This window comes from Mya arenaria, chromosome 3 (assembly GCF_026914265.1).
Source record: "Mya arenaria isolate MELC-2E11 chromosome 3, ASM2691426v1".
NCBI classification, from domain to species: domain Eukaryota; kingdom Metazoa; phylum Mollusca; class Bivalvia; order Myida; family Myidae; genus Mya; species Mya arenaria.
Genome location: NC_069124.1, coordinates 86,871,750 through 86,893,530, shown reverse-complemented (window position 1 = coordinate 86,893,530; position 21,781 = coordinate 86,871,750). Strand labels below are relative to the sequence as shown.

Below are 21,781 nucleotides of genomic sequence, written 5' to 3'. Positions count from 1 at the left end.
GTTATAAAGTAAATCCTAACATTTGTGACAGCTACAGTCAATGAAATTCCATAGTGATGTTTGTAAACAATAGTAAAATATCGACAAAAGTCATTTAATAGGTATATTTTATAGTTCAATTGGAGACAAGCATGTAACATGGATTTATTTTATAGTAAGTGAACTTTATTAATTTCTGATTGAGTATTCTTTTTAGATACAAACTAGACAAGATTTGCATGTTTCACAATTGACTTGATTACGATAATAGTGAATAGTGAAGTCAGTGTTATAATATATCCTGATATTGGAACATGAGAGTAGAGAAAGAACTATAGAAAATGTGCACTTATATTAGGAATGCTTCTTAGAGCATCCACAAGCAATAATATTCAATTTAAGGTACCCGACCCATAATGTAGTGATTTTTATAACAGCAAAATATAACATAAATAAGGGTCAATGGAGTTATCAGAAAATAGGCTCATTTGTGGGTTGGATACCTTAGAGGTACACAATAGAAATGGCAAGTTTAGGCAATGTTATTCACGATGCAGAATAACGATTCATGAGGGCCAATTGTGGCTCTAAATGAAGGAAGGAAATGTCACCCTTAGGGCTTGTCCCCGTACTTTTGGAGATCCATGAGGGAATGAACTACAATAAGATGTCCTTCCGCCTGGGTATTTATGAACACTGACCCATCGTGTGTCAAAGTGTCCATTATATGGGTGTTAGCGTTGCGTTTGAGCGCTCTGCAGTGGAATGATAGTTCACGTCTTGATTGTATCAAATCTTCATTCAAGTACACTGAGATTTTTTCTCACGGAGAACCTAACTTGATTGCATGAAGTTTATCTTGGACTTGAAATTTGTAAATTGTACCAATATGTCTCTCTGTTTCAGGTTGCCACCAGCAGGATCTCTGCGCGGGCCTGTGCGATGGGATCGGTTGATGTCAGAGGGATGACTGAGGAACCCCCGTCCTTGGCAACCTGCAGAACTATGTCGTCCGTGGATTCTCCTGCCCTTTCTGGGACGTTGCATATCCGGACATTATGGCGTCGACTATACTGCTGCAGATTCTCTTGTGACATGGACATAGTGGATAGTTGTCCTTGGAGAATTTCCACTTTAGTGGTCAAGTCGTTTATCTGATCTACAAGTGGTTTAACTGCTTGTTCAACATTTGCATGTACAAACTGTGATATTTCGGATTGTAATGACAGCTTTACAGACTGCACAATACGCTGTATATCGAAATCTGAAAGTACAGACGTATGCGTCTGGAGTGCTAGCGACATATGGTGTGGTTGCTGCGTGTGTGCCGGAGCTGGGGAGGAAATAAACATCGGTGGCTGGGACTGCGAGAGAAACATATGAAATTGGTGAGGGGCCTGTTGCAGATACTGGGTTGATAATGTTGTGTGTAGCCCAGCCTCCACTGTTGTATTGAGGCTAGCGTCGTGCAACTCAGACACCGACTTGTCAACGGCGATTGTGTCCTGATCTGACATACCTGGAAGCTCTAACCAGTCTCTTCTGTTACTATGTACACTGTTAACACTAGTGATACTCTCAGAGTCACTACTATCAGCCTCCAAGCTTTGAATGTGTTTGTACACCTGATCAGGGGAGGTCATCTTACGCTTCTTGGATTTGGATCGTGTATTTCTCTTAATTAGTATTAAACTATGACAAATAAATGTCCATATAATGATTCTTTATGATATATTACCATTCATTCGACCAATACTGTATGTTCATGCCGCCGGGAATACACTTTAGACTCGATTTACATAATAATTTTCTCTCAGGTGAAAAAATACAGGTGTTTATACCGGAACCGGAAATCCCTTCTCTTCTGATATCATGTTGATCAATTTGTATTCGCTCTATTATCACTGTTGATAGCACATGTACATTGTACACATTAACATCTTTATTTATTTATAATATTTCTTATACAATGAATGTATAATTATTTCTATCTTAATTCCAGTCATTGATGCTATGTAAAATAGTTCTTTACTTTTTGTTTATCTGCACTGTAACATACAACAAATGTTTTACTTGAAACTATGCTCCATATACCGCCAATATATAGGTGACTTACAGGCCCGATGGGCCGGTGTAAATGTAAAACTATTCATTATGAAATGTCATTATGCTATGTTCACATGTCACTATAATAAACAATTTACTAACTTACTTTTTATAATTTTACTTATACGCCCACTTTTAAACACCATAATCTTGGTTTTTTCCAACTTGACCGTCAAAATTCCATTTGCTACAATAAGTACTTTAACTATGTCAACAATAAGTACTTTAATTATGTCAACATTTGTGTCACCGCTCCCTCGTCTCTGACAAAATAGCTTCGTCATCTGCAAAAGCAATAAAAATACAGATATCTCATCAATAGTGAGTCATGCATTTAGGCTTTGTTGTAAATGGATTTTGATATCTTTGAGTAAAATAGAGCAGCAAAGCCGGGAGATTTTTTCCTATTGATACAAGCCAATATTGTTGTCAGACAAATCTGACAAAGACCCCAAGTATTTCATGCACATTTTCACCGCGCTATACATTGACCGAAACAGGGACAAAAGCTTTCCATCAACACCAATTTTGATTAACTTATACCAGAGACAAATAATAAAGCAAAACACCCTAAGACCGTGATACCGCGATAATTATTAGGATCAGATTCATATTCCTTATGGTTTGTAATTTACAAAATGGTTAAAAAAATAATACTAGTGGGTTAATTATAATAGAATATCTAAACTTATGTGAAAAACTACAGAAGCAAGCTCAGTAGCAAAACGTTTAAACATAAACCTGCTTTAATGACACTGGGTAAACGTCAAAGACATAGAACACAAAAGCAAAAAAACACAAACAAGAAACATGGAAGAACAGCACAAATACTTTATTTAAAAAAACTAGTATGTTCATCAAGACGTGTTAAACTCTCAAACGTTGGATCATTATAGGGGTAAGTTTCGAACTCCTTCAAATATTGTCTACTTTCGTCGTCGGCTTGAACCTATATATTAAAGATATTTCTTTTTTCTAACTCTTGTGTTCCAAGATGTCAGTAAGACTAATATGAATTAATAAAAGCGCTGATAGAGCTGCATGAACAGGGTTTTATACGGGTTTTCAACATTATGATTCACGATCATGTGTGTATTAATAACGTGCTGATATGTAGCACAGTGAATCTAAGAGTCCCCGTGTAAAACAACCACAGGGGCCGCCCAAGGTTTATTGATGCATGATGGTAAATGACAAATTAATATTTTATTGACAATAAAGTTAATGTCGCTGTGTAACCAGGGAAACCAGGATGGAGAATGTAACCAATCCCAGCATAATTTTCCATCCTATGGTGTTACAATATGAGTTAGGCTTACCAAGGATTTATTAACCAGAGAAATAAAATAGAAATTGGTGGATCATCCAGCTGAGGGTGAATTTAAAAGATACACTAAAAACGTTTCCGGTTGGTAATTAGATGTTGGCATAAACAAAGACTATCCGAATTATTAAATTGAAAACGATCCTTTTCACGGCCACTGTTAAAAAATTTAAATAGTATTTTAAAATGATATATACATTATTTACATAAAAATGGATTCCCACCCGGGAGGAACGATAAATAGATAATCTGCAACGGCAGGTGAATTATCGAAACAGCATAGAAACAGACTCCACGAAGCCTTCCTCTCCGCAAATGTGTGGCTTCATTTATAGAAAATAAAAATATAAAAAAGGGTGAATGCTTGTGCTATTCCCAACCAAGAAAATGAAATATATATTAATCAAACTTTACTCATTAGCAAGAGTTTGCCTATGTCTTCCTTGTTATTTACAAAACAACTTCGAAAATACTACCGATTAAAGAGAAATAGTTTCTTAATTAAAATGATCAAAATTAAACAATTGCTCTCAAACAATTGTAAATGAAACACCTAAAAAAGTTATTATATCCGTGATATTTTCTCATATTTACACCAAACCAGCAAACAAAATAACTCAATTCATTTCAGTGAACTGCCATTTTCAAAACAAAATACACAAACATCGGTCTATACGTACACTATAAAAAGTATATAAATTAAACAAAATAAGTCTTGAAAAATCTTTAATTTCAAAACTTTTTTCCTTCTTTGTCTATATCGTCAGCAACTCTCTTCTATTTTTATATCGTCAGCTAATTCGTCAGCATTTTAGTACGTGCCTGCCAAAATGGCGTGCGTTTGTTATTCCCACGTGGGCTATCACGTGATATTTTAAGCGGGGGAAACTGTGCGCAGGGGATGAGATCATTATGTCACGTGATGGAATGATGCGTGGATAGTAATTCTTTGTTTACGTTTTCGATGTTCGTTCATTTCTGGGCGCAGGGATACTACCTTGATAGTATCTTTATATAAGTTTAACAAATTAAATGATTAAAATAGATATTGCGTTGTGATTGTTTCTTGCTTTGTCAAATCTAGCTCGGTTATTGGAAACATAGCTTGCAATTTATATAGTCCGCACTTTCTCAAACTATATTTTTGGTGGTAAAGAGGCAGACAACACTTGTAACTATTAATAGGCATTTTATGTTGTGAGTGTCGAGTTTGTGGCTACACTGAACAGGGCTGAAAACAACCCTGTTCAAAAACGTGTCTTACAACAACAGAAACTGCTTTTGTTATTATGTATAATTGGGACAATCGCCGTCGGTATGTTTAACGTTTAAAAAGGGAGGAAAATAACATTGTTCACTTTCATAAATACTCAAATTAAATCTGCATGGACATATCACAAGAATTGGCTGGATCAAGTACCTCGCATCTTGTGTCACCACATGGCACATCACCGAATAAGTCTGAGTTCATAACAACCTAATGTAAACAGGTTTTGTTTATTTGAGTGACATTATGTATTAAATACTAAAATGATGCAGTGTTAATGATGACAAAAACATATTTCAATTTGCTGATTAATCATAATATATTTAAATAAATTATGTGCATCTGCTTTACGGCTGATATTTGATCTGTGGTTCATGAAGCCAGTGTTTATGAGCACGCCAGAGGCTTTTGCAGATTAGTGACCTTGAATTGAGTCAGTGATGCCGCTTACTAATGAAAGCCCGGTCGGAACCGCCTCCCATTAAAAACCATTGACCAAATGCGCGGTTCTCTCCTCCAAACATATCTTGGTTAATTGGCTTTGGATGAATCGATTGTTGACTCATCGGCTTTGGGTGAATAATCGGCTGCTGATCGACCACCACTGGTTTCTTTACGTATATTCTTCGTCGGTCTGAGTTATAGCCTAAACAAATGAAAACGCGTTGAGTACTTATACAATTACGTTTAATGTACCAGATGCATTAACGTTCATAACTGTTGGCTATTTCGATTCAATAATGTACTAATTATTTTGTTTAAATGGATTGTTATTTTTTCTATATTAGCTTCGGTCCGCAGTAAAGACGCTATTGTTGACATGTTAGGAACACATTTATAGCGATTACTAGTAAATAATACATGTAAACAAACAAGATAAATTAATATAGAAATAGTTCTCACCGGCTTGTGATAGGCATTGTGCCACGAAAACGAAACATAATAATGTTTGTAGTAAAGTCTGCATGTTTGTTAATTACCTCTGAAGAGTTTCTAAAAACAAAATAATAGAATGTTGTAGTTGTTTTTTCAAAAAGAGTAATATAAAGTGCGGAAATGTGTTATACAAATTCATTATATAATCCAGCGCTAACCGATGTACACTTTTTTGTTTGCAAAAAATAAGAATAGCATTTGTTTGCGCAATAGCCAAAAATGGCAAGAATAAATGAATATATAATTTTTAGCTTAAGCACGCTGTGAACAAATAAGAAACACATACTTTCGTTCTTATTTGTGTGATTGTATTTTGTATTTGTATTTGTATATTTGTATTTCCGTTTCACTTAGTGGATATTTTAGTGAAATCGAACTTTTGGTTTTTGGTTTATTTGTGACGTTTTAGTATTTTACGTTTTCAATCCTAACCCTTCTCCGCCCTGATGTTTTTTTTTTCTGAAGCGTCTGTTATGCTTTCGTATTTATATGCATTGATAGGCCTCAGTTGTGTCGAAATAAAAATAAATGAGCCGCATGTACCCACATCATTACTTATGTCAAAATTAGCATTATGCTAATTGTCGGACTGTACATGAAATATTTATTTGTAAAGCTGAAATTCAAGAGGCGTTATTTCCCCTTATTGTGATTGATATCTGTAGGTTCGATGTAATGTTTGTTTTGCGTTGTCTGACACAGTTTTACTCAAGGTCAACCGATTACTGCGTTGCATACCAAATGACGGAACTGCCATATTAATTGATAAACACCTTGTCTAACGGTGTAGAGGTCAACTTATTATTTGATTAAACGTTTATTAAAATGATGACGATATTGAACATGTACGAAACGGTTTAGCATAACTTTGATTTTGTACTTCGTCTTTGGTAATTCATAATAAAACTTTATTTATGTAAGTACACATACATCTCATTTATGCATATTTATGCAATGAAAAGCAGTATTTTGAAAGTTAAATGGTTAATACATCAAATGTTAATGCTTAAAATCTAATAGACATAACAAGGTTTGCATATGTATAAAGTGAGTTCCTTTAAAAGCTGCAATGAAATAAAAACATGTTATCATTTGTTATCTTTGCATCCTTAGATGTCTTAGATATGTGCATTGCCTTTGTTTATATGTTGATGTTTGACTAATAGGCTTGTCCATGTAGTTTTGATAATATCATTAAATTGTATGTCTCTGAACAAGATCTTAGATAATGCTTTGTCAGCTGAGTTTGTCCCTGTAGTTTCCACTGTATTATAGCATTACCTTGTCGGTTTTTATCATCCGTAGTTTTACTTTTATGGCCTGAGGTGCCAACTGATACCATTTAAAACGGGGCTACCAGGCTTCCTAACGATAGACGTTTGAACATATATAGTGTAGGATACGTACGGGAAGTTATAAAAACCTTATAGGGTATACTGATTTTAGTACAGTTGCCAAAAGACTACACATGCATCATTTGAGTTCACCTTATTTGCATAAACACCAAAGGTGTTTATGTGTAAATTAGGTGTTATTTTTCCGACCCTTCATACATCAATGAGACGCAGAAAAGTATTATGTAATATTCATAATTACAACTACAAAGAAAATATTATTTTTATTTTGCCGTTATCCAAGAACCGCAATTCATCACTCGATTATTCCAAGAAGCATGTAGCATTCCCACGCGTATGAATACATCGTCGTATTGGAGACACGTTGAGCTAAATTTAGTAACAGTGAGACCAGTAATGGCTGCCGGCTCCTCGTTTTTCCCCATTTTGAAACGGAAATAATAACACTTTTCAGGTAAAATATTTACGTTTAGGCGACTTATTTAAACTCTCAAATGTATCTTCCATTATTCATTGCCGAAGACAATATTTTTACCATTAACCTACTGCCCTGTTGTTTATATTCATGAATGTTTGGCATGTCATTACTTTCATTATGCTTATGACCTAGATTTAAACCTTCATTTTCACTTTCATTTTTATTTGCAACTTCAGGTAAAATATCATAAGATCTGTTCATCAGTTCTTCAATTTCTGGAGAAATCTCAGCAGCAGCAGAAGTTAACTCACTAAATTCCGACTCAAACAACTCAAAACTACCGAAAAGATCTTTAAACAAATAAAAAAAGTCATCTGCCCTGTTTACTCTGTGCTGCAGACGAACTTTCAGCTTCCAGGTCTCAGCAATCTAATTTTAATGTCATTTATAATAAAACATAAAACCAGATCAATATTTTTAAAAGGTTTATTGTTCAATTGTTGCTTTATTTTCACCCCAAATATTTTTAGAAGGAAAATACACATACTAAAGGCGCTAACTACTGTAAACTGCCTACCCCGACGTAAAGTCATAAGTCGTAAAAAGAAAGTAGTCCGGTTATGAATAAAATATTATTCAGCCGATTTGCATGCACGAATGCTTCATGGAGAAATGAATTAATGTCACATGGGTTGTTTTATCCAATGAAATTTAAGCGTTTACTCGCACCTGCTCAAAGTTGTAACTGAAGTTTTTTTTCCTAGCAACATGTGACATAAACCCATTAATATACAAGAATATAAAACAAAATTGACGAAAGGCGACGATGTATTCCGTCAAAAAAGCGTCAGCATAAAATTCCGAAGGTATAAGGGGATAGAGCGTAGGAGATTTCTCAAACATGTGGACATATATTATGATGAAATTATGTCTGCAAGTCAAATATTGGTCTATATTATCTTAAATTAAATTAGGGGAAGTGAAGCATGATAATAATACACGACTGTCGTCCACACATATACTGGTCTAATGTTATTTGTCTCTCCTTTAGCAAATGTTGGGTCTAGTGCCTCTATGCGTGTCCCTATATATTTCATTATATTACTACTGATATTATATATATCAGATATCACAGCACCTTTGGTTGAGTAACTGATTAATTGAACCTGGCTATTTGAAAATATGTTCTCAGTTGAAAATAACCATCGAGATTAATGTCATGTTTGTAAAATATGAGTTTCCAACCAAACCGGAAACACACGATTGATAAATTTACTTGAATGCTATTTAAATGCTTGAATAGTGAATATTGATGTACCGTATGGGATCTACACAGAAAAGTCATGAAATACTTCTTTTCCATATAATTGAAATTAAACTGTGTGTTGCTTATTTTACTGAGTCCATTGAATCTGTCAGTTAGCATTCGCTTGGTTAATATACCGGAACGCGTACAACACAACGGAGGGCGTACGTTCGAAGACACGGAGTCAGAGCTATGTACTTTTTTAAGTGATAAAATGCATCTGAATGATGTCAAGTTTGAACGTGTACATAGAATGGGTCCGATACGACAGGGCGGACGTCAAAGAGGGCCCCAGACCTATTCTTGTAAAGTTTTCTTTTTTTTAAGAAGCGAGAGTTGGTACGAGGTATGGCATTAATGAACAGTTTCAGGATGAAGTTGAGGAGAAGCGTAAACAGTTATACCCCGTGTTACGACAGATCCGGAGGGACAACCAGAAGGTCGTTCTAGTTAAAGACAAGCTATTTGTCGACGGAGCCCTAGTCGACAAGAGCATGCCCGCACTCATCTGAAGGACAGACATGGTGGTCATTCCGAACGGAACATTTTGTTTTCTGCTATAAATGTCTGTGGATTGAAACTCAAACTAAATTTTTCAGAATTTTGTGATTACGTTTCGAATTTCGATATTGTTGCTTGTGCAGGAACTCAACTTTGAGACATAGATGATATCAAACTAACAGGTTATTCTTTTATATAAAAATATCGAAAACAAAAGTGTTCAAGGTGGTATAGGTCTTTGTGTTAAAAATGAATTTACTCAATATTTAAAGTCAATAGAAAGTAATTGGGAATATGTTCTGTGGTTAGAATTATCTACAACATTTGTCAATTTGATAAAAATCAATGCTGAAGAAGATTTTTATTTTGGCGTTGTTTATGTACCCCCCGAAAACACTAGATTTCATTCTTGAGATATATACGATATGTTTTATGAAGATATAGAGCGATTAACAACATATAACAAATATGTTGTACTTATGGGCGAGTTCAATGCTAGAACAGTAGTAATTGAATGCAAGTAAAACGTTCTTCCCAGGATACTACTGTCAATAGATCTGGGACTACTCTCGTTGAATTTTGTAAAATTAATGATCTTGCTATGATGAACGGAAGAGCTGTCGGAGACGTTAGCTTTGGAACATTTACGTGTAAAAACTCTTCTGTTGCAGATTATAATATTGTGTCTAAAGAAAACATCCTGTTTTTATCGCACTTTAATATTGGGGAATTATATCCTTTTTGTCTGATGTTCACTTGCCTGTTGTTCTTGGATCTTACTATAGAAATGTAGAGCAAAATGAACACTGTTTAGAATAACTTAAACCTTGACAAAATGATAAAAAAATAATATTTTTTGATTAAACTAGATGTAAAAAGAATTGATGAAATCAATGGTCTATTGAACAATATTGACATTGCCAACAATAAACAAAATATAAATGACATAGTTACTAAAATTGGTAACACACTGTTTTATGCTGCTAAAAATACGTTTGGAACATACAAAAATATGCAAACTAATAACATGATTAAACAACATCCAAATCAAAAATGTTTTGATGATAGTTGTAAAAGTGCACGCAATAATGTTCATCATTCGAAAAGGAGACTCAGGATAAGTAGGAGTAATGAAGATAAAACGACCATGTTGAATGCTAGTAAGAAATATAAAAAAGTTATTCGTACCTCTGTTGTAAAATACATAAGATATTTTTTGAAAGAAATAAATATCCAAAGGAATATTGGAACTATGTTAATGGCCTAAACGAAAAAATATGTCTTGACTTCTTTAAAAATCTGAATTATAGATACATCCGAAGTTAGAAGAGCTAGAAATAAACTGAAAAGCGGAAAAGCTAGTGGTCTTCCCCATATAACTTACGAATATATCAAATACTCATGTGAGCAATGCATGCCTATATATGTTCAATTGTTTAACAAAATACTAAATACTGGCTTGATTCCAGATTCCTGGCTTGTTGGAGTTATTGTACCAATTTATAAAGGCAAAGGAAATTACAACTGCCTGAAACTTATAGACCTATTACTATTTTGAGTTGTTTAGGTAATTGTTCACTGCAATTATCAACGAAAGACGTACCGCTTACCTAAAAGAAAACGAACTTTTGTTAAAAAATCAAGCTGGTTTTTAGACGAAATCATAGCAATGTAGATAATATTTTTGTGTTACAAATGTTTTCAGAATATTGTAAGCATAAGAAATCTAAACTGTATTGTACATTTATTGACTTCCGTAAAGTATTTGATCCTGAATGGCGTGCAGGACTCTGGTCAAAACTGATTAAGTATAATGTGAACGGTAAACTATTCAGTGTTATAAAAACATGTACAATGACGTAAAATCATGCATTTTGTTAAATCACAATGTTTCTGACTTCTTTAAATGTAGTCGAGGAGTACGACAGGGTGATAATTTATCACCCGTTTTATTTTCACTATTTTTAATTGACCTTCAGCACTTTGTGTTGTCACATATGCCTCTAGTATTAAAATAAATTATTTTGATCTCGATGTATACTTGAAACTAGTTGTATTGTTGTATGCTGACGACACTGTGTTATTTGCTAAAAGTCAACACGAATTATTATCACTAATGGAGGCATTCATCGACTATTGTACTACTTGGGAGCTAGATATTAATGTCGATAAAATAAAAGTTCTAGTTTTTGGAGACATGCCTAGAAGAGCAAGAGATATATCTATAAGAAATTTTAAATTTGAAGTTGTCGATAGTTTTAAATATCTTGGCATAGTTTCCACTAAACATAGACGTTTGCTTAATGCTAAAAAACATGTCATTGAACAAGCTAGAAAAGCTCTATTTAATCTGTATTTCAAAATACGAAATTTGTATCTGCCAATTTACTGTCAGCTTAAACTTTTTGATAATACTGTTGTCCCTATTTTGTTGTATGCATGTGAAATGTAGGGGTATGGTGATTTTAAGTTTAGTTGAAAAAATCCATACTGATTTCATGAAACATTTTTTGAATGCGAAGAAAAGTACACCACATGTAATGCTATATGGTGACCTTGGTCGTTTTTCATTCAATATTATGATTGCAAAACGACTCGTAGGGTTTTGGTACAAGTTAACACACAACCAGCCATCTGTATTGTATAAAATATTTTTAATGACTCGATAAAAAATAGGAATACATATCCTTGGCTAGAAAATGTTAAGAATATTTTAGATGACTGTGGCTTAAGTTATATTTGCAAAAACAGTATTACGAAGATTCCAAGGCATCAATGTTAAATCTAGTAGAAACCTCATTAAGAAACCAGTATATACAAAACTTGGAAAAGCAAAGTGAACGATTCCCCAAAATGTTAAAATATATGAATATGAATAATATCGAATATATGAAACAGTGCACAAACTGGAAGAATTTTATTGTATATTACCTGATTTATATATACAGCCCTATCACTATTAATTATAACCTCCAAGAAGTGCGTGTTGTTCGATGAAACCGCAAGAGAGCTATCGTCTGAAAAAAGCCTAGTTGACGATGTAAGGGTTTCAGCGATATCGTTCACATAAATTAGAAACAGAAGTGGACCTAGAACAGAGCCTTGTGGGACCCCAAATGATATGTGCTTAATGTTAGAAAATGAAGTTCCTATAAAAACCCTCTGAGACCTATGAAGAAGATACTGTGATAACCATCTTCGTACATTTCCTGAAATTCCGTATTCTTGGAGTTTGAGACCACGATGCCAAACTCTGTCAAACGCTTTAGATATGTCACAAAATACATTGCTTGTTGACTGTTTGTCATTGAATGATTTGCAAATTTGGTGATATATATTAATAAGTTGATACACCGTTGAGTGATCAGGAATAAAACCCGACTGATATTTGTAAATGAGATTGTTATGGTGCATATAATTGTACATGTGTTTAAAAATAATTCGTTCCATTACCTTTCCCACACAACTTATCAACAAATAGGTCTATAGTTAGACACCAAAGTACGGTGACCCTTTTTATAAAGAGGCATTTGCAAGTTTCCATCTTGTGTGATATATTCATTCTCGAAACACAAAATGTCAAAGTCAATAAAACTGTCCTTTATGAAGTCCATTTTAGATCGGATACTTCGAATGTTTTGGTGTAATATTGAAAAACATGATTCGGAGTCAGGTCCAGGATTACATTCAACGTCACCGGACAAAATTAGTAATATTGGCATAAACTTATAAAAATTAAAAAGATCACTGTTACTCTCTGAAGAACCAAACATCACAGCAAAAAAAATTCAATGCATAATTTGAAAACTGTCAAAGCTGTGTAAGATGGCTTCATAATAGATACCATTATGTCATTAACTGTCAATAGGTGCCGAAGTGATATTGAATAGAGTCGTAATATAAAGTATATTTCCGCGATTAAGACTGTTAATGGATATAATCTCAGTGAATATATTTTGGAAGTTCTACAAAAACGTGCATTAAACAACCCTATGGCAATCCTATAAAAACATAAGTCAGATCCCATAATTAACTACTTAATAACGTCAACAATCAAACGCGGTTGCCATATGGATAAACACAAGCATGATACAGTTCACAGGAGCATAAAGCAGAAAAGAAATGACAGTAGAACAAGAGCATAAAAGATACATAATAATGAAAACATTAGTTTCCAATTACAAGAAAAAAGTGAACTTAGAACCATTATCATTGACTTCATTAAAACAAAAGGAATGATAATCTCATTAAATTTAAGAAATACTGATATATTGCTAATATATGGAACATTTACAAATGCCTTTTTTTTCAAATTCCCGACAAAAATAATTGATCAAATATAAAGATATAAATATTAATGGTAATTAAAAAAAGAACAGACATGAAGAATGAATAAGCCGAAATATGATGCATGGGATATAATCCCGATTTAAGAACGAAATAGAGCGACAATTGTTACGACTAACAATCACTTTTCTTTGGGTTTTGAAGTCTGGCCTGAATCTGTTTATATCCAAACCCTTAAAGGCTCACTGATTCCAATTTGTATTTTGTTAGATTTTGTTAGCTGTATGTACCTTGAAGCCTGGTTGAATACCAGATTTGTTCTATGTTACAAATGTAATTTGTATTAAATGTATTTACCTCTTTTCACATACTGTATGTGCTGAGTGTATAATAAAACTGTAAAACTGTTAACATATTAACTATAAATGGTTACACTCGCCTCGCCAATGCATCCAACAAGACATTTCGGATACGTGACAAATAAAGCTTAGCATGAACGATTTATGACCAAACACATTACCTCTTTAACTTTTGTTCAGTCGAAAAATTTCGGATAAAATGACCGAACGTTCCTGACTATTTATCAGACTCGTTTTCATACAAGGAAGAGGACAAAGCATAAAATAAAAATACAGAAGACACAAGGTGCAAGTTGTCGTCGGTAAGCTTGGTTTTGTCAAATAGGTGCTTACGCCGCATTCAACGTGAACATATGACTGAGATGTTATTTATGCATACCACGTGAGTGGCGGAAATCTCTGCCTGTCTTTTGCTTTATACGTGAACTCGATTTATCTTTTTTCAGTAGGCTACATAAACAAGAAATATGATAGTTTGGGTGTTAAAAATAAAACACTCGAATTGAATTCAAATGCATTTTGATGGTGATGAAATCAAGTATTATTGACCAAAACCGTTTACGAGCCTTGAAATAATCATTTTTTTACTGCTACGAATTTATGTTTTATAGTAAATATGTATTAGACGTATATTATTGATTTTTTTTTAAAAAAAAGCAAATTTGATAAATTGCTAAGAAATAAAATGATATATAGCATTCCAATTCATTTTCTTAACATGATGTCAAATACTTTTTGATGTGTTACCTTGTTAAATGTTGCTAGTATATTATTAACTGAATGCCAAAGTTATAGCCTTAATTAATTGTAGTAATAGCAATAGTCGTAGTGAAAGCTGTGCCAAAATCAGCCAATTCCCAAAGAAGAACTAAATGGACAATAAGTTTCAAAATAAGCTAAGGCAGATATAAAGATGTTTTATATCAATTAGAAAACACTCAATTCGTTTCATCACAAATAACATCAGTAAAAAAAAACTTTAAACAGCATTTTCAAAAAGTATTTCTTCTCAAACCAGATTGTAAATGATAAAATTGTATCATTTCTCTTCAGCCATGCAGAGAAACTATCAACTGCTCATTCATCAATATTTACTTCTCTTTCATCAATATGCATGAAATAACACATTTTTCTTTGTTATCATCATTGTAAAACGAACCACGAGATGTATAGTAATGTGCGTAACGTACGAATGACGTATTCGATGTGGGGGTTTTGCAAGCAACAGAATGGAACTTTTCAACGAACTCAACTGTTTTGTTAAAATAAAACAAATGATATGTTTTGTAAAAAAATATGATGCAAGGACTTGAAAAACGACAATTTTCTGTTGGTTAGTGCCGCTTAGAACATGCAGTTCCCTCTCTTACCGAAGGTAGATACAACATTGAATGTTCGTCTGATAGTCAAATGATCTAGGTCAAAACCATTCGTCTCCACTAGCATTTGAATGAACAATGCTATTAACCAACAGGCAGAATCTGTTGTTCCGTCGTTTAATAACCATAAGTTTTGTTATCAAGCGCACGTGTTTCAGCGTTGGTGATGAAGGAAATTGACGTTAAACGTCGATGCCAAGGATGTTTCCACGTCATTTTCAACGTTATGCTATTGTTTCTGTCAAATCATTAACGTGACTTAAGTGTCGGCATCAGTTCTATTTAGGTGTAGCTTGTCAGCAGAGAGAGGGCTATTTTGTGACTGATCATGACCTTCCCCACCAGGCGGCCCGGGTTTTAATAAAAGCTGGTTCGGAGAGACAGTGGTATTTCACAGACGCTATACATGTATGTTTAGCAAGAACTGATTACAATTTGTAATGAAATTAATTAATTACCGCTGGTCATACCTAATTAAAATTAGTTTCATTTTTAAACGTTCGATAACCAGAAATATCACTGTAGTCACTCGAGAGTTATCTTTCTTCGTCAGATTGAAACTCTATATTAAAAAGAATTCTTTCTTCTATCTCTTGTGTTTCAAGATACAGTTAGACTGAAAATTTTAAAGACTTGTCACACAACAACAGAAACTGCTTGTGTCGTCATTTATAACTTGGACAGTCGCCGTCGGTATATTTAACGCTTACCAAGGGAGGAACATAACAATGTGTGTAATTCAATTTTACGATTTTTATTTTAACTTTTCAATAAATACTCAAAAAAAATCTACATGAAAATATCACAAGAACTGGCTGGATCAAGTACCTCGCGTCTTGTGTCACCATATTGCACATCACCGATTAAGTCTGCAGATAAAAGTAAAGTTCATAACAACAAAATGTAAACAGGTTTTGTTTTTTTAGTAACGTTGTGTTGATTGAATACTAAAATGATTCAATGTTAATGATGACAAATACTTATTCTAATTTGCTTATCAATCATAATATAATGAAACTGATTTGCATTTTGTGTAAGCAGCATCGTTTTTGCGTCACGAGTTTTAATGCTTAATCACTTAATCACAATTCATCGATCAACATAGGGAAATAGACTGGCTGTATACTTACAATGTCATCTAATGAATGCGAACACTGCGAGTACGGCCGCCATATCCAGTAGGGCCTACAACAGGCTTCTTTGGCATTACTGGTTTATGCATAATAGGCTGATTGAAAGCACCACCTCCGTTTGAGGCCATGCCGACCGTCTTTTGAGCGACGTGAAGTGACTCCTGGGCAAGTCGCGCCGCAGCCTGATTTGCGAAGGGATCTCCCATAGATACCGCTCCTCCAGATCCCATGTCAACAATCCCAGCAGCATTAGCAACTGAATTCTTTGCAATTCCGTGTCCTACTTCAGCAGCCAACCTATCATGTCCCATACCAGCAGCCCCACCGGCTCCGACTTTGTTTACGTTGTGTACTACTGATGCGCCACCAACTGGTTTTATCATATGTCCCAAACCCATTGGCTGACCAATCGCGGACTGAGCCTTATTCATATCGTGAACAAAGTTTGATCCTGACGTTTGTCCAAATATATTCATTCCATTCATGCCACCCGACTTGGCAAAATCGTGACCTTCTTTACGGTTGATATGGGATCCTTGGCCCATAAACCCATTGCCTATGGGGACACCGGAGGCTTTTGCAAAATTGTGCACTTGAATGGAGTCGGCTCCCATTGTGGCTTTCCCAATATTGTGAGCGATGACTCCTTGCTGGTTAACAGTACCAAAAATAAATCCTTTGTCATAGTTAGGTTTTCCGGCGGCTATGTGTCCTCCGGCTCCAGATGATTTGACCATGTTATGCTGAAACTGGCTATCCTTTGCGATGTTGTGATTAAAAGGGTCTACACCTATTCCACCAGTACTAACGGATGCCGATTTAGCGATGTTATGGGTGATGGGGTCGACACCGAAACCTCCAATTTGACGTCCATCCATTCCGGATTGTGCACCGTTAAGGAAAACAGTTTGCATGCCAATTGGTTGACCAATACCGGACTGAGCCTTACTGATGGCACCCAAACCACCCGATTTAGCAAAATCGTGACCCGCCTGTGCTTCTGCTTTACGGCTGATATGGGATCCTGGGTTCATGAAACCAGAGCCTATGGGCACGCCAGAAGCTTTTGCCAAGTTGTGACCTTGAATTGAGTCAGCTCCCATTGTAGCTTTCCCAATATTGTGAGCGATGATTCCTGATTGGTCAACACCAAAAGTGCCAGCAGAAATTCCAGGTTTTCCGGCTCCAATGTGTCCTACTCCTAATGATTTGACCATGTTATGCTGAAAATTGCTATCCTTTGCGATGTTGTGATTAAAAGAGTCTACTCCTATTCCACCAGTACCAATGGATGCCGATTTGGCGATATCATGGGTGATGGGGTCAACACCGATTCCTCCGATATGAGGTCCAGACATTCCGGAGTGTGCTCCAACTGAAGCCTTGATCATGTTGTGCGATGTTGGATTGTTGCCGAAACCAGCTCCAGCGGAAGCTTTGATTATGTTGTGCGACACTGGATCGACCCCACCGCTCTTGATTATGCCACCTTGGTATGTTGGTTTTCCAGCAATGATGATGCCCGAGCCGCTTGTTTTGATAGTATTGTGGGTCATTGGGTCGAAGCCCATCCCTCCACCAACAACTTGAACGCCTCCAACTGTTTTTCTTGCGATATGATCGGCTTCTTTCACGATCGAATGTTCGACAGCCATATTTGACTTTGCAATATTATGAGATGTTGGAACAACGCTTTGTCCTAGACCAACAGCCTTTTGAATGTTATGCGTTTCCTTGTTTATTTGGTGGCCGACATTTGCATTTTTGACGTATACGTAATGTCCTAGAGCTTGGTCAAAAATAAGCTCCTGTCCTGCATAATCATCTGGGATGGCATTGCCACCCCAGGGATGCTGCCATCCATCGTTAAAAACGTTTTTCGGTAATCCTCCTGGAATGATAGCACCGCGACCATCAGCAGTGATGCCGCTTGCCTCTAAGGTTCCTCCGTGTTCGGGTAGCGTGATTCCTTCGATGATTTCACCTGCTCTGAGAATACGACCAAACTGGGTGCTACCTTGCAGCTTTCTAATGAGCTCGAGTTCAGAACTGCCTCCCATGAAACTTCCTTGGCCAAACGCGCTATTCTCTCCTCCAAAAATTACTTGGTTTATTGGCTTTGGGATAATCGGTTTGGGATTAATCGGCTTGGGGTTAAAGATCGGCATATGATCGACCACCACTGGTTTATTTACGACTGTTCTTCGTCTGCCTGAGTATGTCCCTAATCAAATACAAACGCGTTGAATACAATCAGATTGAATGTAACATATTGAATATTTTGATCCAATAATGTTTAATAAAATTGTTTTTTTATAGTTTCGATATCAGATTTAAGTTAAGACGCTATTATTGACATGTTATGAACAAGTTTGTGGCGAATACAAGTAAATAATAAATGTAAACAAACAAGAAAAAATAAAATACAAATAGTTCTCACCGGGTTGTGAAAGGCATTGCGCCACGAAAACGAAACATAATAATGTTTGTAGTAAAGTCTGCATGTTTGCTAACTACCTCTGAAGAGTTTCTGAAAACAAAATAATACAATGTTATCTTTTTGCATGTAGAGTACTTAGTAATATTATGGCGAAAATGTGTTATACAAATTCATTATATAATCTAGCACTAACCGATGTTGGTTGGAAAAAAATGATGAACACATTTGTTTGCGGAATGGCCAAAAAAGGCAAGAATAAAAGAACATATAAAGTATAGCTTAAGCACGCTGTGTGCAAATAAGAAACACATACCTTCGTTCTTATTCGTATGATGAATTTGTATTTCCGTTTCAGTTAGTTTATAGTTTTAAGTGAAATCTAACTTTGATTTTTTTGCTACGTTTCAGTGTTTTAAGTTTTCAATCGTTACCCTTCTCCGCCCTGATGTTTCTTCTGAAGAGTCTGGTATGTTTTCGTATTTATATGCATTGATACGCCTCAGTTGGTTCGTAATAAAAACATAACCGCATTTATCCACGACATTACTAATGTCAAAATTAATATTATGCTAATTGTCTGACTATACATGAAAGATTTGTTAGTAAAGCTAAAAGTCAAGAGGCGTAGCGTTATTTCCCCGTATAGTGATTGATATCTGTACGTTCGATGTAACGTTTGTTTTGCGTTGTCTGACGCAGTTGTACTCAAAGCTAACCAATGTCTACGTTACAAACCAAATGACGCAGCTGACATTTTAAATGACAGGCACCTTGTCAAACGGTGTTTAGGTTAACATTTCGTTCAAACGCATATAAAAAAATGATGACGATATTGAACCTGTGTGATGCGGTTTTGCATCACTTTGATTTTGTACTTCGTCTTTCTTAATTCAAGTTAAGATTTCATTGACAAGCAAAATGGAGCAGTTATTTTCTTGGGTACAAGGAGCAAAAGGTTATAGTCCCTTTAAAAGCTGCAATGAAATAAAAACATATTATCGTTCGCTATCTTTGTATCCTTATATGTCTTAGATAAGCGCATTGTTATCACTGAAGTAAGCTTTGAAAATTTCTTACAATGTATAATATATGTTTCTATTCAGTTGCAAAACGGTGTAAAACGCATTTCATTGTTTACAATAAAATGTTCGTAAGGTTCTTTCTACATGTTCAAATTATCGTCAGACGACCCTGTTCATTTGAGTAACGTAAGCAAAACACTATAAACCACGTTGCTATGTATTTCCATGCAAGTTGGCAGATTTGATAAGAACCTCGTACGTAATAAGAGCTGTTCAAGACTTAAATATTTATAGTGTTAATCCAGGGTTTTTCTGTGATATACAAGATAGTAGATTTGTAATAATAAGTATGTTTTAATGCATGTTATATGTGGTTATTGTCTTGCGTTTCTCTTAAGCAGGTTTTTTTTTAATTATTGCACTCGCCTTCAAGCGAACTCGGGTTTTACTGACCGTTCCAAAGTTGTAACCCAATCATTAATGGATGAAAAAATCAAAGATATTTCAATTCGAGTGTCTTCTGTTAGTGGTGTTAGGACGTATGTTTCTCCCCTTCGATGTGTATTGTGCTCTTACACTGTGCAGCTAAACATGGCTTATTATTTGCTGTTTGACTAATGGGCTTGTCCATGTAGTGTTTACAATATCATCAAACATTATGCCTCTGAACGAGGTCTTAATTAATGTTTTGTCTGCTGAGTTTGTCCCAGTGGTTGCCATTGTATTTCAGCATTACTTGGTTGGTTATTAAATTATTCATAGTTTTACTTTTATGGTCTGAGTTGCCAACTGATACCAGTTTAAAACGGGGCTACCAGGCTTCCTAACGATAAACGTTCAAACTCGAATGAATATATAGTGTAGGATACGTACGGAAACTTATACAAACCGTGCAGGGTATACTGATTTTTGTTAAGTTGCGTAGAGACTACACATGCATGTTTCCCCATACAACGGTTGTAAATAAAAGCATTAGTTTATAGTTTTTTCTACCATAATGTGACACAAACCTACTAATGTACAAGGATGCAAAAATATTGACGAAAGACGACGAAGTATTCCGTCAAATAAATCGTTGGCACGGATTTCCGAAGGTATACAGGGACCAGTGCGTAGGTGATATTGCCAACAAATAAAATGATATATATTATATCAATTCATAAAAACGTTTTTTGCATGATGTGAAATATTATTTGATCCGCTACCTTGTTAAGATTTGCTGGTAAATTATTAACTGAATATCTTAGTTACATACTTATTAAATTTTAGTAATAGCAATAGTCGTAGTGAAAGCTGTGCCAAATTTACCAGGTCCCAAATTGGGAAAAGTTTCAGTAGTAAGCTAAGGAAGATATAAAAATGTTTTATATCAATCAGCAAGCACTAGATTCGTTGCCGCACACACAACGTCAGTAAAAAATAAATAAAATAAAAAATAACTATGTATTTCTTCTGTAAATGATCAAATTGTATCATTTCTCTTCAGCCATGCAGAGTGAAACTATCAAGTGCGCATTCATCAATAATAACTTCTCGTTCATCCATATGCATGAAATAACACATTTTATTTGACATAGATTCGATCATAATTGTAAATCGAACCACGAAATGGAGAATACGACGTCAGTAATGTGCGTAACGTACGAATGCCGTATTTGATTGATTTTTGCAAGCAACAGAATGGAACTTCCCAACGATCCCTAACTATTTGGTTAAACTGAAGAAAATGAAAGTTTTGTTAATACTTGGCTTATGATCCACTTCAGTGCAAGAACTTGCAAAAAGACAACTTTCGCTTGGTCAGTGCCGCTAAGAATATGCACGTGTTGCTCCCCCAGCTATCATACGAATGTGTGTTTTATTAATAATTCTTCTGTATTCTAAGTAAAATCTGATAAGACTGAAACTAAATTGTTCACACCAATAATTTGAGTATTTTAGTGCCATATACCATGCGTACTGAACTAAG

The 21,781-nt window shown here is 35.1% G+C and overlaps 1 protein-coding gene across 1 annotated transcript; it reads right to left on the bottom strand.

The window, feature by feature from the left end:
* Positions 1-15,955: 15,955 nt before the first annotated feature.
* LOC128229039 (uncharacterized) lies at positions 15,956-19,263 on the bottom strand. The gene is made up of 4 exons (XM_052940683.1): positions 19,104-19,263; positions 18,791-18,880; positions 16,348-18,574; positions 15,956-16,086 (listed from the first exon to the last, which is right to left on the bottom strand). Exons 2-3 carry the CDS (start codon positions 18,852-18,854, stop codon positions 16,356-16,358), a joined length of 2,283 nt encoding a protein of 760 aa, XP_052796643.1. The 5' UTR covers positions 18,855-18,880; positions 19,104-19,263; the 3' UTR covers positions 15,956-16,086; positions 16,348-16,355.
* Between the last annotated feature and the right edge of the window lie 2,518 nt (positions 19,264-21,781).

Excerpts from the sequence above, each read along its gene's own strand:
- LOC128229039 (XM_052940683.1), bottom strand. The coding sequence starts at position 18,854 with ATGCAGACTTTACTACAAACATTATTATGTTTCGTTTTCGTGGCGCAA. Across the intron at positions 18,575-18,790 it reads GCAATGCCTTTCACAACCCG|GGACATACTCAGGCAGACGA; the intron begins GTGAGAACTATT and ends GTATTTGATTAG.